Genomic DNA, 19789 nt, shown 5'->3' on the forward strand with positions numbered 1-19789 from the left:
AATTTGTGCTGAGTAACACAAAGGCCTAATGGTGTCCCATACTAACATTAGAAAGGATTCAGTATCATGACTCCTATATTCCCTAGATAAAGTGCGTGAACTTGGGGTTATTATCTTTGGAGTAATGGAAATGTTACAAGTAATAAACCCTCGTCCAAATTAATACATGGTAAAATATGTTAAAAAATGAAATCATTTAAGATTACTTCTCTTTTCTTGTAATACCAAAAAGATTCCACAGCAATTTTTTGTTGGATGTTGTAGAGGCATATGGTTTCAGGTTCAAAAACTAGAAAACCTCTGATTTTGCATTACCCAATTGATTTCAAATTAATTCTACCCACTGACTAGAGCAAATTAGCAAAGCTGGGCTGAAGGAACTAAATCCCCAGGAGGACTTATACTTCATGGACCTGATGGTCCATGTTCTGAGGACAGGAAATCATAGGTCCTGAGGCCAGAGCTCTGTGGAATTCTCTTGACAGGAATCACACGGTTCGTTCATACAAAATAAGCACTGTACCACTGCACTGAAAATTCTAATTCTAATGTCAGTTGAACTCCTCAGCACTTCAGGTGTGATCTGTGAGTTTAACTGTACATCTGCAGGGCCAGACTGGTTTCTCTGCGCTCCTGTGACCCAGTACTGCTCAGAGTCCACTACTGCAGGTGTTAATTGCTCATTGGAGTCATGTGTCATAGTTTCGCTATTCATGTCAACTCTGTAATGCCACATGACTTGGTGAAAAAATGTGTTGGCTTAATTTGCTTTAAAACCCTGGAGCATTCTTTGCCATCTTAAAGCTTATTTTCTTTCTTTTTTTCTTCTTCTGAGCTGAAATCACTGAAAAGGATTGGGTCAGGTGCTTCTCTCATGCAGTGCAGGAAATCAGCAACATGACTGGGTGGGTGGAGATGAGAATGTGGAAGAATGTTTTACAGTTAGCCCATGCGGTGATTATACACTGCCTACACAGGTAACTTTGTCTTTGAATTGCTAAATGCTGGCTTTCTCCTGAAAAAAAAAAAAAAAATTACATTAAAACCTCTTACAAGATACAGTCAGAGTCCTTCAGCTGAAAGTAACAATATTTGTCAGACCGCTGTTCTCCCTAAATAATCTGAGCTTCCTATAATATATTCATTTTACTAAATGAAAGAACCAGCCTGTATCTTAAGTGATTAAAGCCACTGTGGTAGCTTTTTATCCATATGTAGGCACACGTGGCTGAGACTCCAGTAGTCATGTGAGGAACAGAGCTGTCTCTCTGCTCAAACATGCATTTCCAAGAGCAGAGTGGTGACTGTGCAGCGAAGCAGCTTTCGTGGACTTCTTTGCCTGACCCAGGTGATCCTGAAACAAACTGCCCACACAGGTGTAGCGTGATCTGAGTAAACTGGTAGCACCGGTCCAAGTAGCTTTTGGGTTGGTAGTTTGTTTTTGTTTTCTGAAGTATAAAGTGAAATGTAATGGTTCAGTAGGTCCTAATTTTGCTGTGGTGACTTTTGTGAATGTTATGTAAGAGTATAAAAACGTAGGTCTGGAATAGGGGGAAACTGCTTGCTGTGGTTAACAGCCAGATAATGTTAATAGTAGGTAGAGTAATATTTCACTGAAATAATAACAGTTACAATAAATTACATTTGTTTAAATTAGATCTATAAGGACCCACTGATTTGATGTGAAATTGGTTCAGGTCCAAAGTCCACAAAGCAGTGACATGAAAGACCTCTCCTCTCCCCACAACAAGTCTTATTCTATCTACATCTTAGTTACCACAGTTTAAAAAAAAACTTTTTCAAAATATATTTTAATATAATACAAATAATATAATTAATATATCTTAGCGTGAGTTTACATTTATTGAATTATTTTCTAAGCACTGAAGATAAAATTATCTGAAATAGCACTGGTAAAACACTGTCATAAATATACTTATGACATTTATAATGCTTTCTTGGGTATTAGATGACATGATGACCTGGCAGCGTATGAGCCACGCAATTGGCCAGCACAGTCCGTAGCGCTCCATAGCTGTGGCCTCTGGCCAGGCCAGATGACAGTCTCTCATGGGGAGCCTTTGTGACTCCAGAGCCAACCTCTCATCACTTTTTACATTGATAGGTGTTGAAATATCTTTATGAAAAATAAGGAAAGGATGAACTATCATAAGGTTTTAATTTATTTTTGACTGCCCCTTTTCTTCTTAAAGACAACGAAAAAACAAGTTTGCCATTGTGTAAGAAATAAAAGCTTTTTAGAATAAAGGCCTTCATAAAATTAAGTGAATGGATTCAGAATAAATAAAAATGTTTTGCTCTTGAGCTGACTGACTGTACATATTGGTTTTCAGCCTAGCCTTAAATATTGAGACTGTGTCTGAATCTCGAACATTTACAAGAAGGTTATTCCATAGTGTGGGAGCTAGGAAAAGGCTCTGCCCCCTGCAGTAGATTTTCTTATTCTTAGTACTAGTAAAGAGCCTGCACCTTCTGATCTAAGCAGATATGGTGGACACCCTCCACTGTCAGAAGAGTTTGTGGTGCTGGTTCCTCCCTCTGTCTTCCACCAAAAGCCTGCTAGCAGTGCTGTGCACTCCTCTTCTCCCCTCAGCCTCGGAGCCCTTCCTCCTCCCCACTCCTCTTCTCCCCTCAGCCTCGGAGCCCTTCCTCCTCCCCACTCCTCTTCTCCCTCAGCCTCGGAGCCCTTCCTCCTCCCCACTCCTCTTCTCCCTCAGCCTCAGAGCCCTTCCTCCTCCCCACTCCTCTTCTCCCTCAGCCTCAGAGCCCTTCCTCCTCCCCACTCCTCTTCTCCCTCAGCCTCGGAGCCCTTCCTCCTCCCCACTCCTCTTCTCCCTCAGCCTCGGAGCCCTTCCTCCTCCCCACTCCTCTTCTCCCTCAGCCTCGGAGCCCTTCCTCCTCCCCACTCCTCTTCTCCCTCAGCCTCAGAGCCCTTCCTCCTCCCCACTCCTCTTCTCCCTCAGCCTCGGAGCCCTTCCTCCTCCCCACTCCTCTTCTCCCTCAGCCTCGGAGCCCTTCCTCCTCCCCAATCCTCTTCTCCCCTCAGCCTCGGAGCCCTTCCTCCTCCCCAATCCTCTTCTCCCCTCAGCCTCGGAGCCCTTCCTCCTCCCCACTCCTCTTCTCTCTCAGCCTCGGACCCCTTCCTCCTCCCCACTCCTCTTCTCCCTCAGCCTCAGAGCCCTTCCTCCTCCCCACTCCTCTTCTCCCTCAGCCTCAGAGCCCTTCCTCCTCCCCAATCCTCTTCTCCCTCAGCCTCAGAGCCCTTCCTCCTCCCCACTCCTCTTCTCCCCTCAGCCTCGGAGCCCTTCCTCCTCCCCAATCCTCTTCTCCCTCAGCCTCAGAGCCCTTCCTCCTCCCCAATCCTCTTCTCCCTCAGCCTCGGAGCCCTTCCTCCTCCCCACTCCTCTTCTCCCTCAGCCTCGGAGCCCTTCCTCCTCCCCAATCCTCTTCTCCCCTCAGCCTCGGAGCCCTTCCTCCTCCCCACTCCTCTTCTCTCTCAGCCTCGGAGCCCTTCCTCCTCCCCACTCCTCTTCTCTCTCAGCCTCGGAGCCCTTCCTCCTCCCCACTCCTCTTCTCTCTCAGCCTTGGAGCCCTTCCTCCTCACTGTCCTGTTGCCCAGGAGCTTTTCTCGACTGCTCCTCAACTTGTACATACTCAAAACATTCTTCAACCAGCCAAGACTGGAGATTTTCTTTTTTTTTTTTATCACCATCATTGTCATCATCATCATCATCATCATCATCATCATCATCATCATCATTCTTCTTACAACAAGTTTTATTTTCGATTTGAAAGGTAAACTTTCTCTCCATTTATGTAATGTATTGCACATTTCTGAGAATGCATTGTTAGAACCTGTAATCAGTAATTTGACTCTTTTGAAAAAAGTATGCATTCCAGCTTTGTATTTATTCAAATAATTGATGCTGTTTATCTGGATTCTTGGAAACTAAGGGGAAAATTTAACATTGTGTTAGTTAGGTATTGATTAGTAAAACTAATCAAATTAAAACTTTAATAACCTTTAGACCTGGATCAATGGAATTACAGGAATTACATTATTTTTATGGAAATAAGAGATGGGTTTATATAAGTACTCACCCACTTTGTTTTTGTTTGTTTGTATGTGTGTGTGTGAGTGTGTGTGTGTGTGTGTGTGTGTGTGTGTGTGTGTGTGTGTGTGTGTGTGTGTTTAAACTCCTTTAGTTAGTTTAATACTGCTTCAGCAATGAGTCCAAAGTTCAAGGCCAAAGAATCTGTTGCAACTCTTGAGTAATGTGCAAAGAGAAGCTTGTGAAATTTCATTAGTTGTATTTTGATTACAAAATGCAATTTTGTTCATTAAGATTATAAAGGCAAATGAAGAAAGTCATGCAGCTTGTCTTGATGTGCAAAACATTTGTACTTATTTTATGTGTTTGCATTCTCAGTGCTTTTAGTTGTGTTAGTGATGGAGGAAATTTCATATTAAAAGTCCTTCCTTAGGACACCTCTATTAAGAGATCTCTTACAGTGGTTCTCTCAGTAGGAACTTCATTTGACACCAATAAAACTAGAAAGGAAATATTTACAGGTTCCTTCTGACTTCCCCTCTGAGGCCTGTCTTCAGTTGCGTAATGCCACACACTGGTGCTTGTTGTCTGCACTCTATCCACAGTGCTGGAAATGAGATCTGTCTCTAATCCCGTTCCCCTGGCAACCATGGCAGGCCATAATCTGCACCTCCCCTTATCACTCTGCAAACATTATTGTTGTGGTTTGAATGGCAGGCCCGAGGACTGCTGAAAGACAAACTTCATTTGTTTTCCTCTATTCTCTCACTTGCTTTCCAATTTGTTGTGTGTGCTAAGGCTAGAAGGTCAGGAGGCTGTTTCCTGAAAGCAGGCACTCTCCGTACTGCGCAAACCAGTCCAAGCTACTGGTCACAGATAACAAGGCACTTGCAGCTCAATCTACTATGCAGCTCCAGCAGCAAGGAACTGCTCATAAGTCAGTTAGAGCATGTGGCCGAAGAGGCTCCGGGAGCGTGCAGCCAGACTTTATGGATTCTGCGTCATTGCTCTGCACTCATGTGCTTGCTGCACGCGACAACAAAAGCCTTCTTAGAAGCTGAACCACACCAGCCAAAGGCTACTCCAATTATGTTTCCAGTGTCAATTTTAATTCTCCCCACTAGGGGGGGTGTTTTGGGGAGCGTTTAAAGGAGTGTGTGTGTGTGTGTGTGTGTGCATGAGTGCTTTTGTGCATGTGAAATTGTGTAAGAATGAGTGACTACACTTCACAGTGAAGAGTTTGACACTTTTAAACTGATTCAAGGGATTTTTATCTCCAGTAGTATCATAAGCTTTTTCCTTCTTGCTAATGTTTCTCTCCTGAGTCACATCGGACCGCATTAAGCACAGCTTGCCGTTCTAGGCACTCTGGTGGAAACTGAAGCCTATTTCGTGCTCACACACCATGTGACTGGGGCAGTTTTCATTCCCATGTAGAGATGAATGCCAAAGCTTGAGCTCATCTCCATCAAAGCATGAGCAAATGTGTGTGATGGTGATGTTCACGTGTTTCTCCAGGGGGAAAAAAAAGCTGCCAGTGAATTGGTTCTGGCTTACTGGGCGCTGCAGAAATGCTCCATCTGGGAGCATACTTCACGTGAGAGGATTAGGGAGCAACTAGGCTGATTTAACTAGAAATTGAACTATACATACCATCTCAAAGAAAGTCATTTTTATAAAAACTTATTCCCTCTCATTACACACATACATGGGATTAGTGGTGTTTCCAAAGGACCTAAAGACCACAGTGCTGGGGTGTGTATGAGAGAAGGAGAGACCAAAACAGAAGGTGGCTTAAGGACCTGAGGGAGTTCTTACTTAATTGGGATAGTTGTGTCCTCCTGGTCTGGGTGTTGACAGCCACCTAGCCAGTGAAGCTAATGATTATGGTAAGCTTTCCAACATCTTAGGCAAGTCTGTTAGTGAGGCAAGCTGGACTCCAATAACAGTAGTTGGACTCCAACAATAGTACTCTATAGAGGACCTGAAACCTAGAGAAAGCTCTGCAATAAACCTAATAGCAACCTATAATTGGGTTTTGGAAATAAGAGTAAAGTTTTTCTGTAGATGTCTTGCATATCCACTAATTACCCACTGTATTAGAAACTATTACAAACCAAACACCTTGATTTTGATTAAGAGACTCTGATACCATGCAAAATTTCTGTTAATCATTCCCAAATCAGGGCTGTAGCCAGCAGCTATTTTCATTTGAAGATCCATATGTTTATTTGTTTGTTTGTTTATTTATTAAGAAAAACATATTTTTAAATAAAACATTCTTCATGGCTTACCTAATAATACTACAGGACAGTATGATGAAATTATATGAAGAATAACAGCAATTAATATGGTGAATGTGACAATGGCAGGGAGGAAGAAGTGTCTTTATTCTCCATCATAGAGCTGGCTAAATGCATCAGAAAGGAAAATAGATAACCACTCCAGGTGTTTAAGAAGTAGCAGAGTAGTGACAGCACTCAGAGTGTCTTCTTTGGCACAGAAACAGACGAGCTATGGGCAGCGATGGACGAGTGTACCTGTGGGCTTTATATAGGCAGAGAAACAAAGAAGGAAAACATGGCCACGGTTATTGATGGTAGTAGCCATCAGAAAATGAAGACACTGTGGTCATAAAAGGTCATCACCAAAAATCAGCTGTAGTCTTTAAACAATGCTCTTTTAGGGTTAAGGGGCCCAAAGTATGCCAAAAATATACCCCACACCACTGCACCACTAGCAGCCAGAGCCAATGATACAAGGTAGGATGGATCCATGCTTTCATATTGTTTACATCAGATTCTGACCCTACTATCCAATTAATCGAGACTCATCAGACCAGGCGACATATTTCCAATTGTTTGGTGAGACCTTGTGAATTGTAGCCTTAGTGGCCTATTCTTAGCTCACAGTGGCAGCTGGTGTGGTATTTTGCTGATGTAGGCAATCTGCTTCAATGTATTGTGCATTCAGAAATGCTCCACTGCATACATCAGTTGCAAAAATTGGTTATTTGTGTTACTGTTACCTTTTTATTAGCTCGAACCAATCTGGCCATTCTCCTCTAACCTCCGACATCAACAAGGCATTTTCATGCACAGAACTGCCGGTCACTGGATATTTTCTGTGTTTTCTGACCATTCTCTGTAAACCCTAGAGATGCTTGTGCATGAGAATCCCAGTAGATCAGCAGTTTCTGAAATGCTCAGGCCACTTTCAAAGTCACTGATGTCACCTTTCTTCCCCATTTTGGTTCTCATCATTTGTTGGTTGTTTCTGACCACAGGACTACTGTAGCACAGCACAGGACAGGACCTCTATTGCAGGCTAGTTTAGCCACAAAGGACCGTTGGAATGACCAGTGAATTACCCTTTTTCCCAGACTAATCGACTAATCTAACCAATAATCTGTTTGAAGGATAGATTCTGCATTTTACCTCAAGATCATTTTGTCAGCATAATTTGTATGTTACCAGGCTTAAATGGAAATTTAAATTTGCCTCTTTTTGACTTTCCTCGTCAGATTTGATTGCTAAACAAATAAAAATAAAACAAAAAAGAAACAACAAAAAGGCTCACAACAGATGAAAATGCAGAAGCTAGTTTATTGCTAAATGTAGCCTGATGATTTTTCCTTCAACAGCTTCAATTTTCTTTCCCATTTCATTTGGCAACTTGAAGTATGCACAGATTGTTACATTGTGACTGAGGATAGCAAATTGCAGCATTTCACATAAATTTGCAAATTGTGAGATATCCTGTTGAACAGCACTGGTCAAAGTCATATGTACTGTCAATATATAAAATGCACCTAAAACAAAAACCTTAGTGTAGTGTTATTGCCACTTTTTAAACCTGCATGGGGAATATAGGCTATTTTTTTTCATCTAAGTGAGTATTATTTCTATAGACATAAACTCAAGTGAGCAAAATTATACACACTAGTCTTGAAACAAATATCAATAATATGCTACCATAGTACTTATTTTACTACTTTGAACTTAACATAACTAAAATATCTAGCCTGCTAGTTAAATTAAATATTTTGATTTCCAGCATACTATCAAGAGGAGCTGAAAATGAGGTGCAGACTTTGGAGGGTAAAACCCACTCATATTTGGGTTTTCTTTTTCTTGGGGCCCCTTATGCACCCACCATTCAAAGTTCTGTCTGCGCTACATACACTTTTTTTATTGTGCAAAGAAACTGCTGAACAACACTCACTACCATGGCACTTGGCCTTATTCTTACCAGTACAACACTCACTACCATCGTACTAGGCCTTATTCATACCAGTACAACACACATTACCACCTAGCTTTAGAATGCCACCTACCTACTTCACATCAGTTTTAAAATAGTCTTCCACCCAAATATTATCTGCTCAGCGCTGGCCCTGTGCTATGTATAATGCAAGTAAGCCTGCATTCACCCCCCCCCCCCCCCCCCCCCCAGGAGGACTACAACTCAACGGAGATGTATCTGGAGAACAAAGGTACCTTGGAGATGGAGATGTCTCAGGCAGGTGCTCAGAGCCATCAGAGCAAGTTGGCCCACAGGAAGTCTGAGGCCATGGCCGGGAACTTTGATGAGCTGCGTCTCCTGGAGGGATTCTCTGAGAGGAGGGAGACACAGAAGCTGTTGCAGGCTGCTGCCATGCCCCCGGGACATCACGTGATCTGCACGGACGCCTGCCCTGATGACAGGTAGTGAGTGGCACCCACTGTACTGCCTACTCTGCGCTTTAGAACAACTCAGAGATGGCTCAGTTTGGCCAGGATTAGCACACCTTGTCTTAGGATGGTTTTGTTCCTTGATGTCATCTTAGAACATGTTAGAGCAATATAGACTCTGTGGGAACTGTATGTTTTTTGTTGGTTTGGGTTTTACACTTTTAAGAAAATTGGAACTTGGTGTTAACCTGGTGTTATTACTCTTAATTGGTGAGATCTTCATATAGGATTGGTGTTCACATGCAGGGTCACATTATCAAGGCAAAATCATGTGTTAAATGCATGTGTGTATAAAGTATTTTAAAGAGGAAAGCACAGTGGAATGTATTTGTGAAGAAATGATCACATGATCATTTTCAGGGTTAAAATATTTGCATTGAAATAAGACATTTATTCTTTGTCTTTAATCTTTAAAAAATGTTAATTTTTAAGCTTCAATTTTGTGGCAGTAATGATGTAAAAATGTGTGTGTGTGTGTGTGTGTGTGTGTGTGCGTGCGTGCGTGCGTGCGTGTCGAGAGAGGACAGATAGAGGGAGAAAGACAGAGAGAAAGAATGAGGTTCGATATTAATATAATCTGATATGAGTGTAATCTGATTGCTGCAGCAGCATCATGGTTGAAACTGGTGTTTATAAATGCGCACATCAGGAAGAATAAATGTGTGATGTAGCTGCCCTATAGTCAAGTGAAGAGGGACACTGTCACATTTTCACTCTTTAACTTATGGGTTGTTTCCATAAGTTAAAATTCCTCATTTTTTAGTTCTTGCTTAGTGTGTTCTGCTCCTTAAGAATCATCTCCAGGTCGATTTTAATACATAGCTAAAAAAGCTAATCTTTCTTCAGAAGAGCTTTTCTTCGTGTCTAATCCCATGATGTTTTATAAAAAAGGCAAGGTACTGTTTTAGGCTTAGTTCTTGATGTCACTGATCAGTTAGCTGGAATGAGTCAAGGTTCAGAAGCGTCAGGTCTCTTCATTGTTTGAGCACATGGATTTCTCACTCCCTTTGTTTCATAAATCTGTATGTAGTGCACAATAAGATGAAGCTGGCCTTCATTTTTAAATCCTGCCATTCTGTCAGCTAACATTTCAAATATCCTCTATGCTGTGTAACTGTATAGAGAGGGATTATGGACTTGAACATTTCCTACATTTAAGATGTCCTATACCTAACCCTAAAATGTCTCCTGGAGACATGACTTGTCTGAAGCACACACACACACACACACACACACACACACACACACACACACACACACACACACACACACACACACACACACACACACACACACACACACTCTACATACAATAAGTTTGCTACTTCACTGCACCAAGTATCCCAGACAATATTTTGTATAGCAGTTGACATTTGATCTGGACTTACTGTTTTAAATCTTCATTAATTGATATAAATCAGGTTTGAGATACGAAATGGACAAAGCTACTGACAGAACATGACAATTTTACTGGTTTATCTCTGCACAACTGTGCCTTGCACTGTAAACATTGGTGAATGCACAATGTCCTGATATGTGAAAGCTTATATAAGTGACCACCACAGTGTGTAGAAGTTTCAGTGGAAGCTTGCATAACTTTCTTAGAGGGGGCGGTGAGGTGAGCTAGACTGACCAGCCACTGCTGTTTGGTCTGGTTTAAACCTGAGTGGGATTCCAATAGTCATGGTTGGATAGAGCTAACTCTCTCTCTCTGTCTCTCTGTCTCTCTCTCTCTCTCTCTCTCTCTCTCTCTCTCTCTCTCATTCTCTCATTCTCTCTTTCCCTCTCTCTTTTTACCCTTTCTCTCTGTCTCAATGAGATTCGCTTTCCCTCCTTTGACCTCTGTTTACATTTATGGACTCACTCACTCACTCACTCACTCACTCACTCACTCACATAAACACCATCATTCAATGTCCATTGAGACAAGGAGGAGTGCTGGATTGTTATAACAGGGTATTTTCAGGGTCATCAGATTAGTGGAGAAGGTCTAATAAGTAGTCAACACAGTTTGCCCTGTAGTAGGGTTGGTATGTAGTATGGTTGCTATGTCCAGACATTATCTTATCCTGAGTTCTTATTCTGAGAAGAGCTCTATTCAATTTGTTGTTATTGAATTGCTAATGCAGTTTGAAGTGGGTGTCTTAACGTCAGCCTTATGTAAATAAATATGGGTTGATCAGAGCATGGTCAGCCCTTAATGACTGATTCGGTTAAAAGCTGCTCAGAGAGAGAATGCTACGTCTACTCAGTTCTCTTTGTCTTTGTTCTCTTTGCACCAAGAACCATAATGGCTCCTGCTTTTGTCTTGGTTTGTACAAATGTTTAATCAGTGGCCTATTGCAATTAGACATGCCATGTGTTTAAAGGAAGGACAGTGAGTGCCATTAAGGTTTGGTGAAGGAGGGCTGTAGAGCCCTCCAGTTAATTTTAGTCAATTTTATCCATTCAATTACTATTATATAAACTATTTCTTACTTTAATATTAATGTTATACAGCTAATGTTATACAGTTAAAATTAATGTTATACAGTTTTAAACCTCCCCCATCTGTTTTGTTTTATCAACCTATCTCAAGCTAATATATGATGATCCCATTGTTTACAACAAAATTGGTGTAAACAAAACCACTGGAACATAAAACCAATCTGTATCTTGCTTCTGCCATTTGCCATAAATCTGCTACTGTAAATCACAGAGTATACCTTTAGGCTGGCACTGTAACCTCATTAAAATAAAAACTTAGACTTGTGAATATTATATGACGCAAAACAACATGGGGACAGCATTTCAGGAGGGTAGGAGAGTATTCTGTAATTGCTCTGTCCTCATCCTCCTGAAGATCTCTGTAGGTCATAACTCTATACGACCAGTGCATTCTTTAAGTTTGGAAGGGCCTCTGGCAGCACACAGGCTGTTATTACTGTGCCCACAATTAGTCATCACCTACTCAAACTGTTATTTGAGCTCGAAGCAAGCAAGGTCCAAGGAGAGCCAGAGGGCGAGGCAGAAGGTGAGAGGTGTTGGCCCTGACACACTCATTAATGGTCAGTTGCCAAGCCATTTGGCTGGCTTAGCCTGGTGCCTGTGAGACAGATCAAGGTGTTCAGATGAGGGAATGATATGGAGTGTCATGATGGGCCAAAGGCAAAAGGCCCTTTCAGAGTTTTCACTGAAACATGACCATCGATGAGAGGCAATCAAGAAGACAGGTCAGATAAGACAAAAGAGACAGTACTGGTTTAACAAAACTGTTTTACATCTCTTTTACATACAAAACTGGGACACTATTCAAAATCAGAGCAGAACACTGTTGCAGTGAAATATAAATGTCAAAGCTTGCTATAACCTAAAGTTTTCATGTTGTGAAGTGACTATCAGTTTTTTGTTTGGGGCACCTCTTAAGTTTTCAGTTGATTTAATGAACTATAGTGAAGAACAAATGCCAGGAATTGATTTCTAAATTGTGCTTAAATAATTGCTTCTAAAATGATGTAGTAAAGATTCCCCTCTTCACTTGTTCTCAGTCAGAGCTTCAGTGTCGTGAACTTCCTCAGAGGCAAATCCAGCCAAACAGAGAGGTCGCCATTGATCAAGCTGTCACGGGATGATGGGTGAGACTCACTGGATCAAGCTACATTTTACTTCTCTCGACATTGCTTAGTTGCTTACTTTCAGACGAATGTCATTCAATGTCTGTAAAAGATAACAGGTTAAAAACTTAGTCATTGAGTTTAACACTGTACTCCACTGACCAAGGGAAGAAGCCATATAGATGAAACTGGTTTTTAGAAATGACCTAGGCTGAAGGCACTCATGCACATCATTCGTTGTAAAGAATGAGATTTTGTGCTTCTGAGATGTTTCTTGCAAAGTAATCATGGGTGCAACTTTCATTAAAAAGTGTTTCGTTCAATTCAGCAGCCTCTCAAATTCACGTTCCGTTTAAGAATTCAAGTCCTCTAGTGCGCGCTCACTGAAAAGAAATTAGCCCTGGACTGAAAGGGAGAGGTTCATGGAAGGTTTTATGGCTGTAGGTCCAGGTAACTGGCGTCGAACAATACAAGAGGTGTGAGTACTATGGTTTGAAATATATTTGTAGTAGGACTACAACTGTTTGTTACTATTTATAACTATTTATTTTCTAAAAATAATTTATTTGTTTCATTTTACAAAATGGCACTTGTGCCATGTTTATTTCGGCATCGCTTGAAATAGCATAAATATACTGTGATTCTGTTATTAGGAACATAATACATTTCGTTTTATTGACTAGAACAAGCATTTTATTACTAGAAGTATTATTGAATAAGTAAATCAAATATAGCCTCTAGATGAAAGAATTAAAAATATTTTCTGGGTACACTTTTAAAAAGTCAGCATTTTCAGAATTGGCGCAGAAAAGTCACCAGCGTCCGAAATGTAAATTCCGCATATGAAGGGAACATATGTCTACACAACAGAAAGTTTAATGCGAAAAATACTTTTGTATTAAATATCTTTAATCACAAAGATAAAATAAGCATAATAATTTCAGGTGTGGTAAAATGTTTTGTCCAGCTCAAAAAGAATTGGAGAAGCAGTAAGTACAGGATGTTTACAGTGTCCAGGTGTTAAAGGAGAGAGCAAATGCTATGTTACAGTGAGCAGTGCTCTTCTCATGAGACTGTATCTCTCTCACCTGTTTAAGTAGGACAGGAAGAAAGTCTTATTTAAAACAGTTTAGCCAGTAGCAAAGGCTGTAATTGTATGTTTTATCACCTCTTAATGAGAAATAAATGACATAATACATTCACATTTAACCAAATTTTTATATCAAAGCAGGAGACATAATTAAAGATGTGTTTAAGACAAACACTGTTCAGCACATCACTTCTAGCATTTTGATATCTTAAAGAGATTTTGAGCCTCTTGATTTTTCTAATTAAACCAAATTGTTTCAATTTGAGACACTTCAATTTCAGGCATGGTTTATGTGTGCTTTAAAATTCATGCACATTCTCTGAAGGACTAATGGAAATATCCAGTAAAGACACAGTCCCTAATTAGAATGTTTCTTATCTGGTAGCTTGTATGATGTACATGAAATTGTTTTTTTTTTTTCTTCAGTATAAACAGATTTTTTTTTTAGAATTGTTTTTAATGCATTGGTGGTCTGAATCACTTTTCAGAGCTTATTAGCTTAGTTCACTAATGTGCCCTTTAGACTTTAGAAAACTCTAAAGCCATTGTTTTATTTCAAAACTCATTTTTATGTACAGTTAGTCATAGCCAAGGGATTACACCTGTATTAGAATTATAATCTCTGTGCTAGTCTTAGATAATGTTTGTGTGATTTGACAAGATTAAATAAAAATGTCCAACTCAGTTATTCTGTAACATACACCAATCAATTTTTAAAACCATTTTACGACCCATATAACCATATCCAAAATTCACATGCTAATATGATATCACATCCTACTGATTTGCCTTTGCTCCACAGCAGTGCTGTTTAAAGACAGTCATCTTCTTGCTGGTCAAATGTCATTGAATCAAATAACACATTTCTGCTTGTCTTATTGTCAGATTGCAGGCTTCTGTCAGTGTAATTCTGTCTACAGCTGCCTGGTGGTGTCAAGGCTACACTGGTTATGATCTAGTAGAGTGCTGTGACTTTTTCTCTGTATTCACTGTAATAAGTTCCATTGCTGTTTTTCAAAAAATACTTTAGGAGAATGACTGCCATGAAGCTCTGCTGTATTTTAACATAAATGTTATTTCAAGGGTTTCTAGATGTAGATTGTTTTCGCTGTTTGAGTGGCCGTAAGGTTTGTTCAAAACTAGACTTTTGGGTTAATCCAAGGTTTTTGTGCCTTTATGGCATTAATCCAAGTGGCAGCATAATCAGTATTTGTGAACTGACTGATATGTTACTGTGCCCTGCAGAATGACATATATGACACTGCATGACTCCAGCTTTGGCCCTGGAGAAGAGTCATGGGAGGGGAACTCTGGAGAGCTGGAGAGGCGATGCCGGCTAGGCAGCGAAGTGGCCAGTCTCTCCCGTTCTCTCTCCATTGAGAAAAATGAGCACAACTCCAAATTTTTCTCCAACATTTGGTAGCGTTACCAGTCCTGGCAATCTGGATCACTGTTATGTGTGCATTTGTAAGGTGATACATCTGTATTCTGCAGGAGAGCAGAACATTATTTAACCAAATTTCTACTTGTTTTACAGGTACGTTTTCAGAATCACAAGACTCATAACCATCTTCATCATGGTTGTCCTCTGTTCAGTAAGTCTTAGAACCATCTGGCCAAGACATATAAGATGCTTTTTTGGTATAAATGGCATGATCTGTGCAAGATTCTACTGTTACTGAAACTGTAATTTGTCAGATATTAATATGGCTGTGTTGTGTGGTCAGCTTGTGTTCAGCATGTACCCTGACCGAGAGAGACCCTGGAGGATGCTGGCAGTCTCATCTACTGAGAGTTTCTGTATCCTTTTTGATGCTGTGCTTTCAAAGACTGAACAGAGTGCACCGCAGGGCACTGCTTACCATCTACTGGTTGGATAAGAGTGAATTCTTTAAACTTTATGTGTCTAATATACTGTACATTCTCTGGATGAAAGTTCCAAAATTCATTCCTCAAGCTCTCAGAAGTTGTCAGAGGGATTTGACTCATCTTTCTTGATTGTGGGTGATCTTACCATCTGCTGTTTAAAATTACACAGGCTCTTATGGCAATGGATTTAACTGAAGTGATCATACATGAAAAGTTGCTATGCCTGCCAGGATTGCCAGATGAGTGGTCTAACAATAATGTACTTGTATGCCATTGCTTGTGGAGCAGTTTATTATAATGTGCAATCCTTAAAGGAAGGGGGGGGGGGGTGTTGGGCATAGATGGTGCCCACCATGGGGCATGTGCAACTTTTGTGATAATGGTAGCTGGCATTACATTTACTGTAACTGTGGGATGACCCTTGACCAGCTTAACCTCATAGCAATGAACCTGACAAACTTCCGTGACAATGCCTTGTGGAAGCTACAAGTGGGTGGACCCTTTACAACTAGAATGGAAAAAAGTCCTGACCAGGAGTCTATTCTGATCCAGGTGGAGCAAATGTTAGAGATAGGCTTTCGCAGGAGAGAACAGGTGAGATCCAGATGCTTAAATAACATGAGCATTGTGACTCTCATTAAGAAGAGCCTTGAATAGTCCTGTGGCTTCACATATTCAATGGCCCTTGTATTGTAATTCTGAAATGTATTGCAGTTCTTATTTTTTCATTCTGTTATGAAACCCATCCAACAAAATATCAGAAGAAGGTGTAGAGTATTCTGCTGAATGCAATTATTAAGTGTCACATTGTTCAAATCTGTGACTATGATGTATAAGTTATCTGTAGAGCTGTTTCTGCTCTGTCAAGTTTATTTCATGTTGTGGAACAAATGCTTTATCAAGCTATAAGAATCATGCAGCTGAATATTACTGTAAACTAAAACTGACAGTAATCTGTGGCACACACCCTACCAGCACTGATACATTTTTTGACAAAGCGGTTTTCATCGGATTTTATGTATGCAGATTCTCTATAACTGGACCATACCTTTACATTCAAAGAGGAGTGATCAGATTCTTACAACAAGGACTTTTGCCATGCTTCCTGGGTATGCTAACAGAGAGCTGGATACAGTAGCTGCACATTTCATACATGATATTACATGTTTTACAGTGGGGTTTGCTTTCAGCAGTGGGATGTACTTTCACCATGGCAACATTGCCGGTGCTTATATTCCAGGGGAACAGGACACAGATAAAAGCCTTTTGAATAGTTGTTTTGACTAATTCATTCTACTGTTTAGGAAGTGCACCTAGTGCTGTCTTTATGTACAATACCTAGTAATTTAAAATACTATGAATAGCTAGTTCAGAGAATGAGAGTTTGATGACACTAAACTTGCTATGTTGATACATTTTACGGATTCCCTCTATCTGTCCAGTGCTCCAATTCAGGTTAATGTACAGGCCTTCCTTCAGGACACTCAGGTTGTTCCTCTCTCTATGACATACCAGTCGCTTTATGTAACCGTGGAAACACAAGTGCTGATTGCGGGACTCATCCTGGCTGGAGTCTACGTGCTCATCATCTTTGAGGTAAAGTGTGGCATCTGTTACAGTAATTTAAAAAATATTCAGTCCTGAAGGGACTCTCATTCTACAAAATGGATTTGTCCTTGAGATTATGACGAGCACTGTGTTGCCTTGATGTAGCTATTGCATAAAAATGACTAAATAAATAAATAATGACATTTAAAGTTTCACCATCTTGGGCTTGCTTAATGACAGAGCTCTTCTGTGAGTCCTGTTTGGGTGCGCTGTTCTATAGTTCCATATAATGGTCAATTATAAACACACCTGCTGCTTATCTTCTTGTTTAGGACCTTGAATTGAGCAATGGGGGAACAAGACCATGCTGTGTTCAGGTCCTTTAGTAATGAGACCTACTACCTAATGCAGATGGGACAGAATTCTGGGTAATAAAGCCCTTTGTGTGGAGTGTCATATAAGTGGCATCAAACAAGGTTTAAAGGAAAGAGAAAACAAGAGAGGTGTTTGTTTTAAACAAATTGTTTATGGAGAAAATGTCACCCTTTGTAAGTTACTTTGCATAAAAGTGTCTGCCAAACAGAATAAATGAAATGCAAATGTGGTAATGCTATCAAATAGTTGAGCAGGCTGTTAAAAAGGCTGTTGAAAATGCTTAAAATATTTTACAAATTACACAAATTTTTAAAATCATGGTATAATTAATCTAACTACTTAACATATTATGAGGATGCATCAAATCTCAGGACCAAGTATCAGCACCTTCACGAGTGCTGATTGGTGAAGTACTTCTGTTGACCATTTGGTGTCACCTGGCTCTCCTGGAGATGGAGAGTAAGGCGCATTTTTTCTCAGTTGGATGGCTAGAAACTACTCCAAACCCTTAAGAATTATACCTAACATGAAAATACTGTTTCTCTAAAGAAAAATATTACAGCTCAACTAAGATTCCTTCAGAGTGTTAAATTCACACTGCCATTTTTTCTGAGCCGCTATTTAATCCCTCATAAATTGTTTTTATTTATTTATTTACTTATTTGTAATTATTCATAAAAACCTTGTGATACCAAGGTAATATGAAAGAAATATTTTATAACAGAACAACATCCTGATATTACCCGTCATAACACTTTTAACAACTTTATCACCTCTTTACTAGCACTTTCTGGTCTGAAACAGACACAATCCTTTGGGTATTTTTTAACTTCAGCATTGTCTTATTATCTCCAATCCATGTGAACTTCTATAAATGAGTAGAACAAAATATTCACTTATGCATTTTAAGTCTATGAATGCCTAATCACTTGATGTTCTGTCTGATCTACTGTGGGCTAGGTCTCATAAGGTCCCTGTAGTGTGTGCATCCTGTGAGCTAATGTTTCTCTGTCTCTTGTTTCTGGAGGATGTAGAAATAGGGAGATCACTCCATTTTAACTTGCTATGCAACTTTTAGGATTGATATCATTTTCTGCCCTGGGGTCATGCAGTTAGGTCCTGTAAGAGCAAAGAGAGGATTTTAATCAAAAGCACAATGTCCAATGTACAGTGTCCTTATCATTAAGAGTACACTAGGGAGCCTGAAATGCATATTCTCTTATAAGTAATAACAGGACTGATTGGAGATATTTTTAAACTAAATTATTAGGACATTCATTCCTTTAACTCTAATATGAATTTGCTTTCTTCAGGAAGATTATTTGAACCAGTCACTTATTTTCATTCCTTACTGCATTATTAAATATGAGAGAAGCGTTCCTTTCTTAACTGAGTGTAAAGAGATGAGAAAGTTCTAAGGCTCAGCCTGAACCTTGATCCTGTGCCTGCAGTTTAAATGCTGTTGCAGACATGCTACTGCAGAGATGTTCAGGCTCTGTGCACCTAGTGCGCTCTATTCTCCGTCATACAGGTGGACACATAAAAGGTCTTTGGGCCCTTAGGTCATGGTCATTTTCAGTATGCAGCTGACTTTTCTGTATTTACTAGGCCAGTTTTCTAACATGTTAGATGCAATGAAAGACATATAACTAAAATGTGCCCCAATGGATAGGCACAACGAAATCTTTTCCTTTTTTTTTTTTTTTAAATAACAGAGGCACCATGCACAACTATTATATGTCTTTCCCTTGTGGATAAAGCCTACATTCAGATTATCTCTTTTATAAAATCACATAGTGTTGTACATACGTAAAATTTGCTTTCTTTGCTTCACAGCCTAAAACAAAAAAAAAATTGTCAAATGTGCACCAATAGATGTCTAATTGAACTGGATTTGTGAAGCTACTTCTTTCAGATGTTTGTTAGGCTTTTTCTTTTGTACACTGAGTGATTTCTTTGACTAGAGTAATCCCACCTAAAATACTCTCATTCAGTTATTTTTTAAATTCATGTTATGTCCAGCTCTATTTTGAAGTAAGCTCTGATGATATCAGCTTCAGTGAGATTTTTATTTATTTGTATTTTTACATTTTTATTTAAAAAAAATATTTTAGTAGATGTTGCCATAAATGAACAGAAAAAAGACATGGAAGGTTTGTCAGGGCAGCTTATGGTAGCTGAACTCTATTTGTAGACAAGTGTCTGCCATAGACCTGACAGGAATAATTCTTAATATGACCCCTTCATTAAGACTGCACATACTTCAGTCATTCTCAGAACAAATCTGCAGGATTCTATTTACAATTCAAATTCCCATTAAACATGTGATATACTGCAGGTCTCCCATACTCCAGCCCTCCACAGACAGTAATGGTCTCATGTGTAATAAGCATTGGGATAAATTTACTATACATTACAATCTGTGGTTTGAAACCAGTGCCACCCCCTTCCCATGAAGAACCACGAGTGAACTCTGCCTTTGCCACACTATTCTTTTCACAAATTCTA

The 19789-nt window shown here is 39.9% G+C and overlaps 1 protein-coding gene across 3 annotated transcripts in view; it reads left to right on the forward strand.

Moving 5' to 3' along the window:
• The first annotated feature begins 3555 nt into the window (after positions 1-3555).
• The window catches only part of oca2 (oculocutaneous albinism II), a 76064-nt gene continuing 59830 nt past the window's right edge, over positions 3556-19789 (forward strand). For all 3 annotated transcript variants that reach the window (XM_081718322.1, XM_081718324.1, XM_081718323.1), the window contains exons 1-9: positions 3556-3816; positions 8529-8779; positions 12334-12420; positions 14735-14908; positions 15027-15084; positions 15217-15289; positions 15801-15952; positions 16385-16467; positions 16801-16954. In XM_081718322.1, the coding sequence (XP_081574448.1) occupies positions 8550-8779; positions 12334-12420; positions 14735-14908; positions 15027-15084; positions 15217-15289; positions 15801-15952; positions 16385-16467; positions 16801-16954 (1011 nt within the window). In that variant the 5' untranslated portion in view covers positions 3556-3816; positions 8529-8549. The remainder of the gene's footprint in view (positions 3817-8528; positions 8780-12333; positions 12421-14734; positions 14909-15026; positions 15085-15216; positions 15290-15800; positions 15953-16384; positions 16468-16800; positions 16955-19789) is intronic.

This window comes from Electrophorus electricus, chromosome 7 (assembly GCF_041902795.1).
Source record: "Electrophorus electricus isolate QZ-2024a chromosome 7, ASM4190279v1, whole genome shotgun sequence".
Taxonomy (NCBI): domain Eukaryota; kingdom Metazoa; phylum Chordata; class Actinopteri; order Gymnotiformes; family Gymnotidae; genus Electrophorus; species Electrophorus electricus.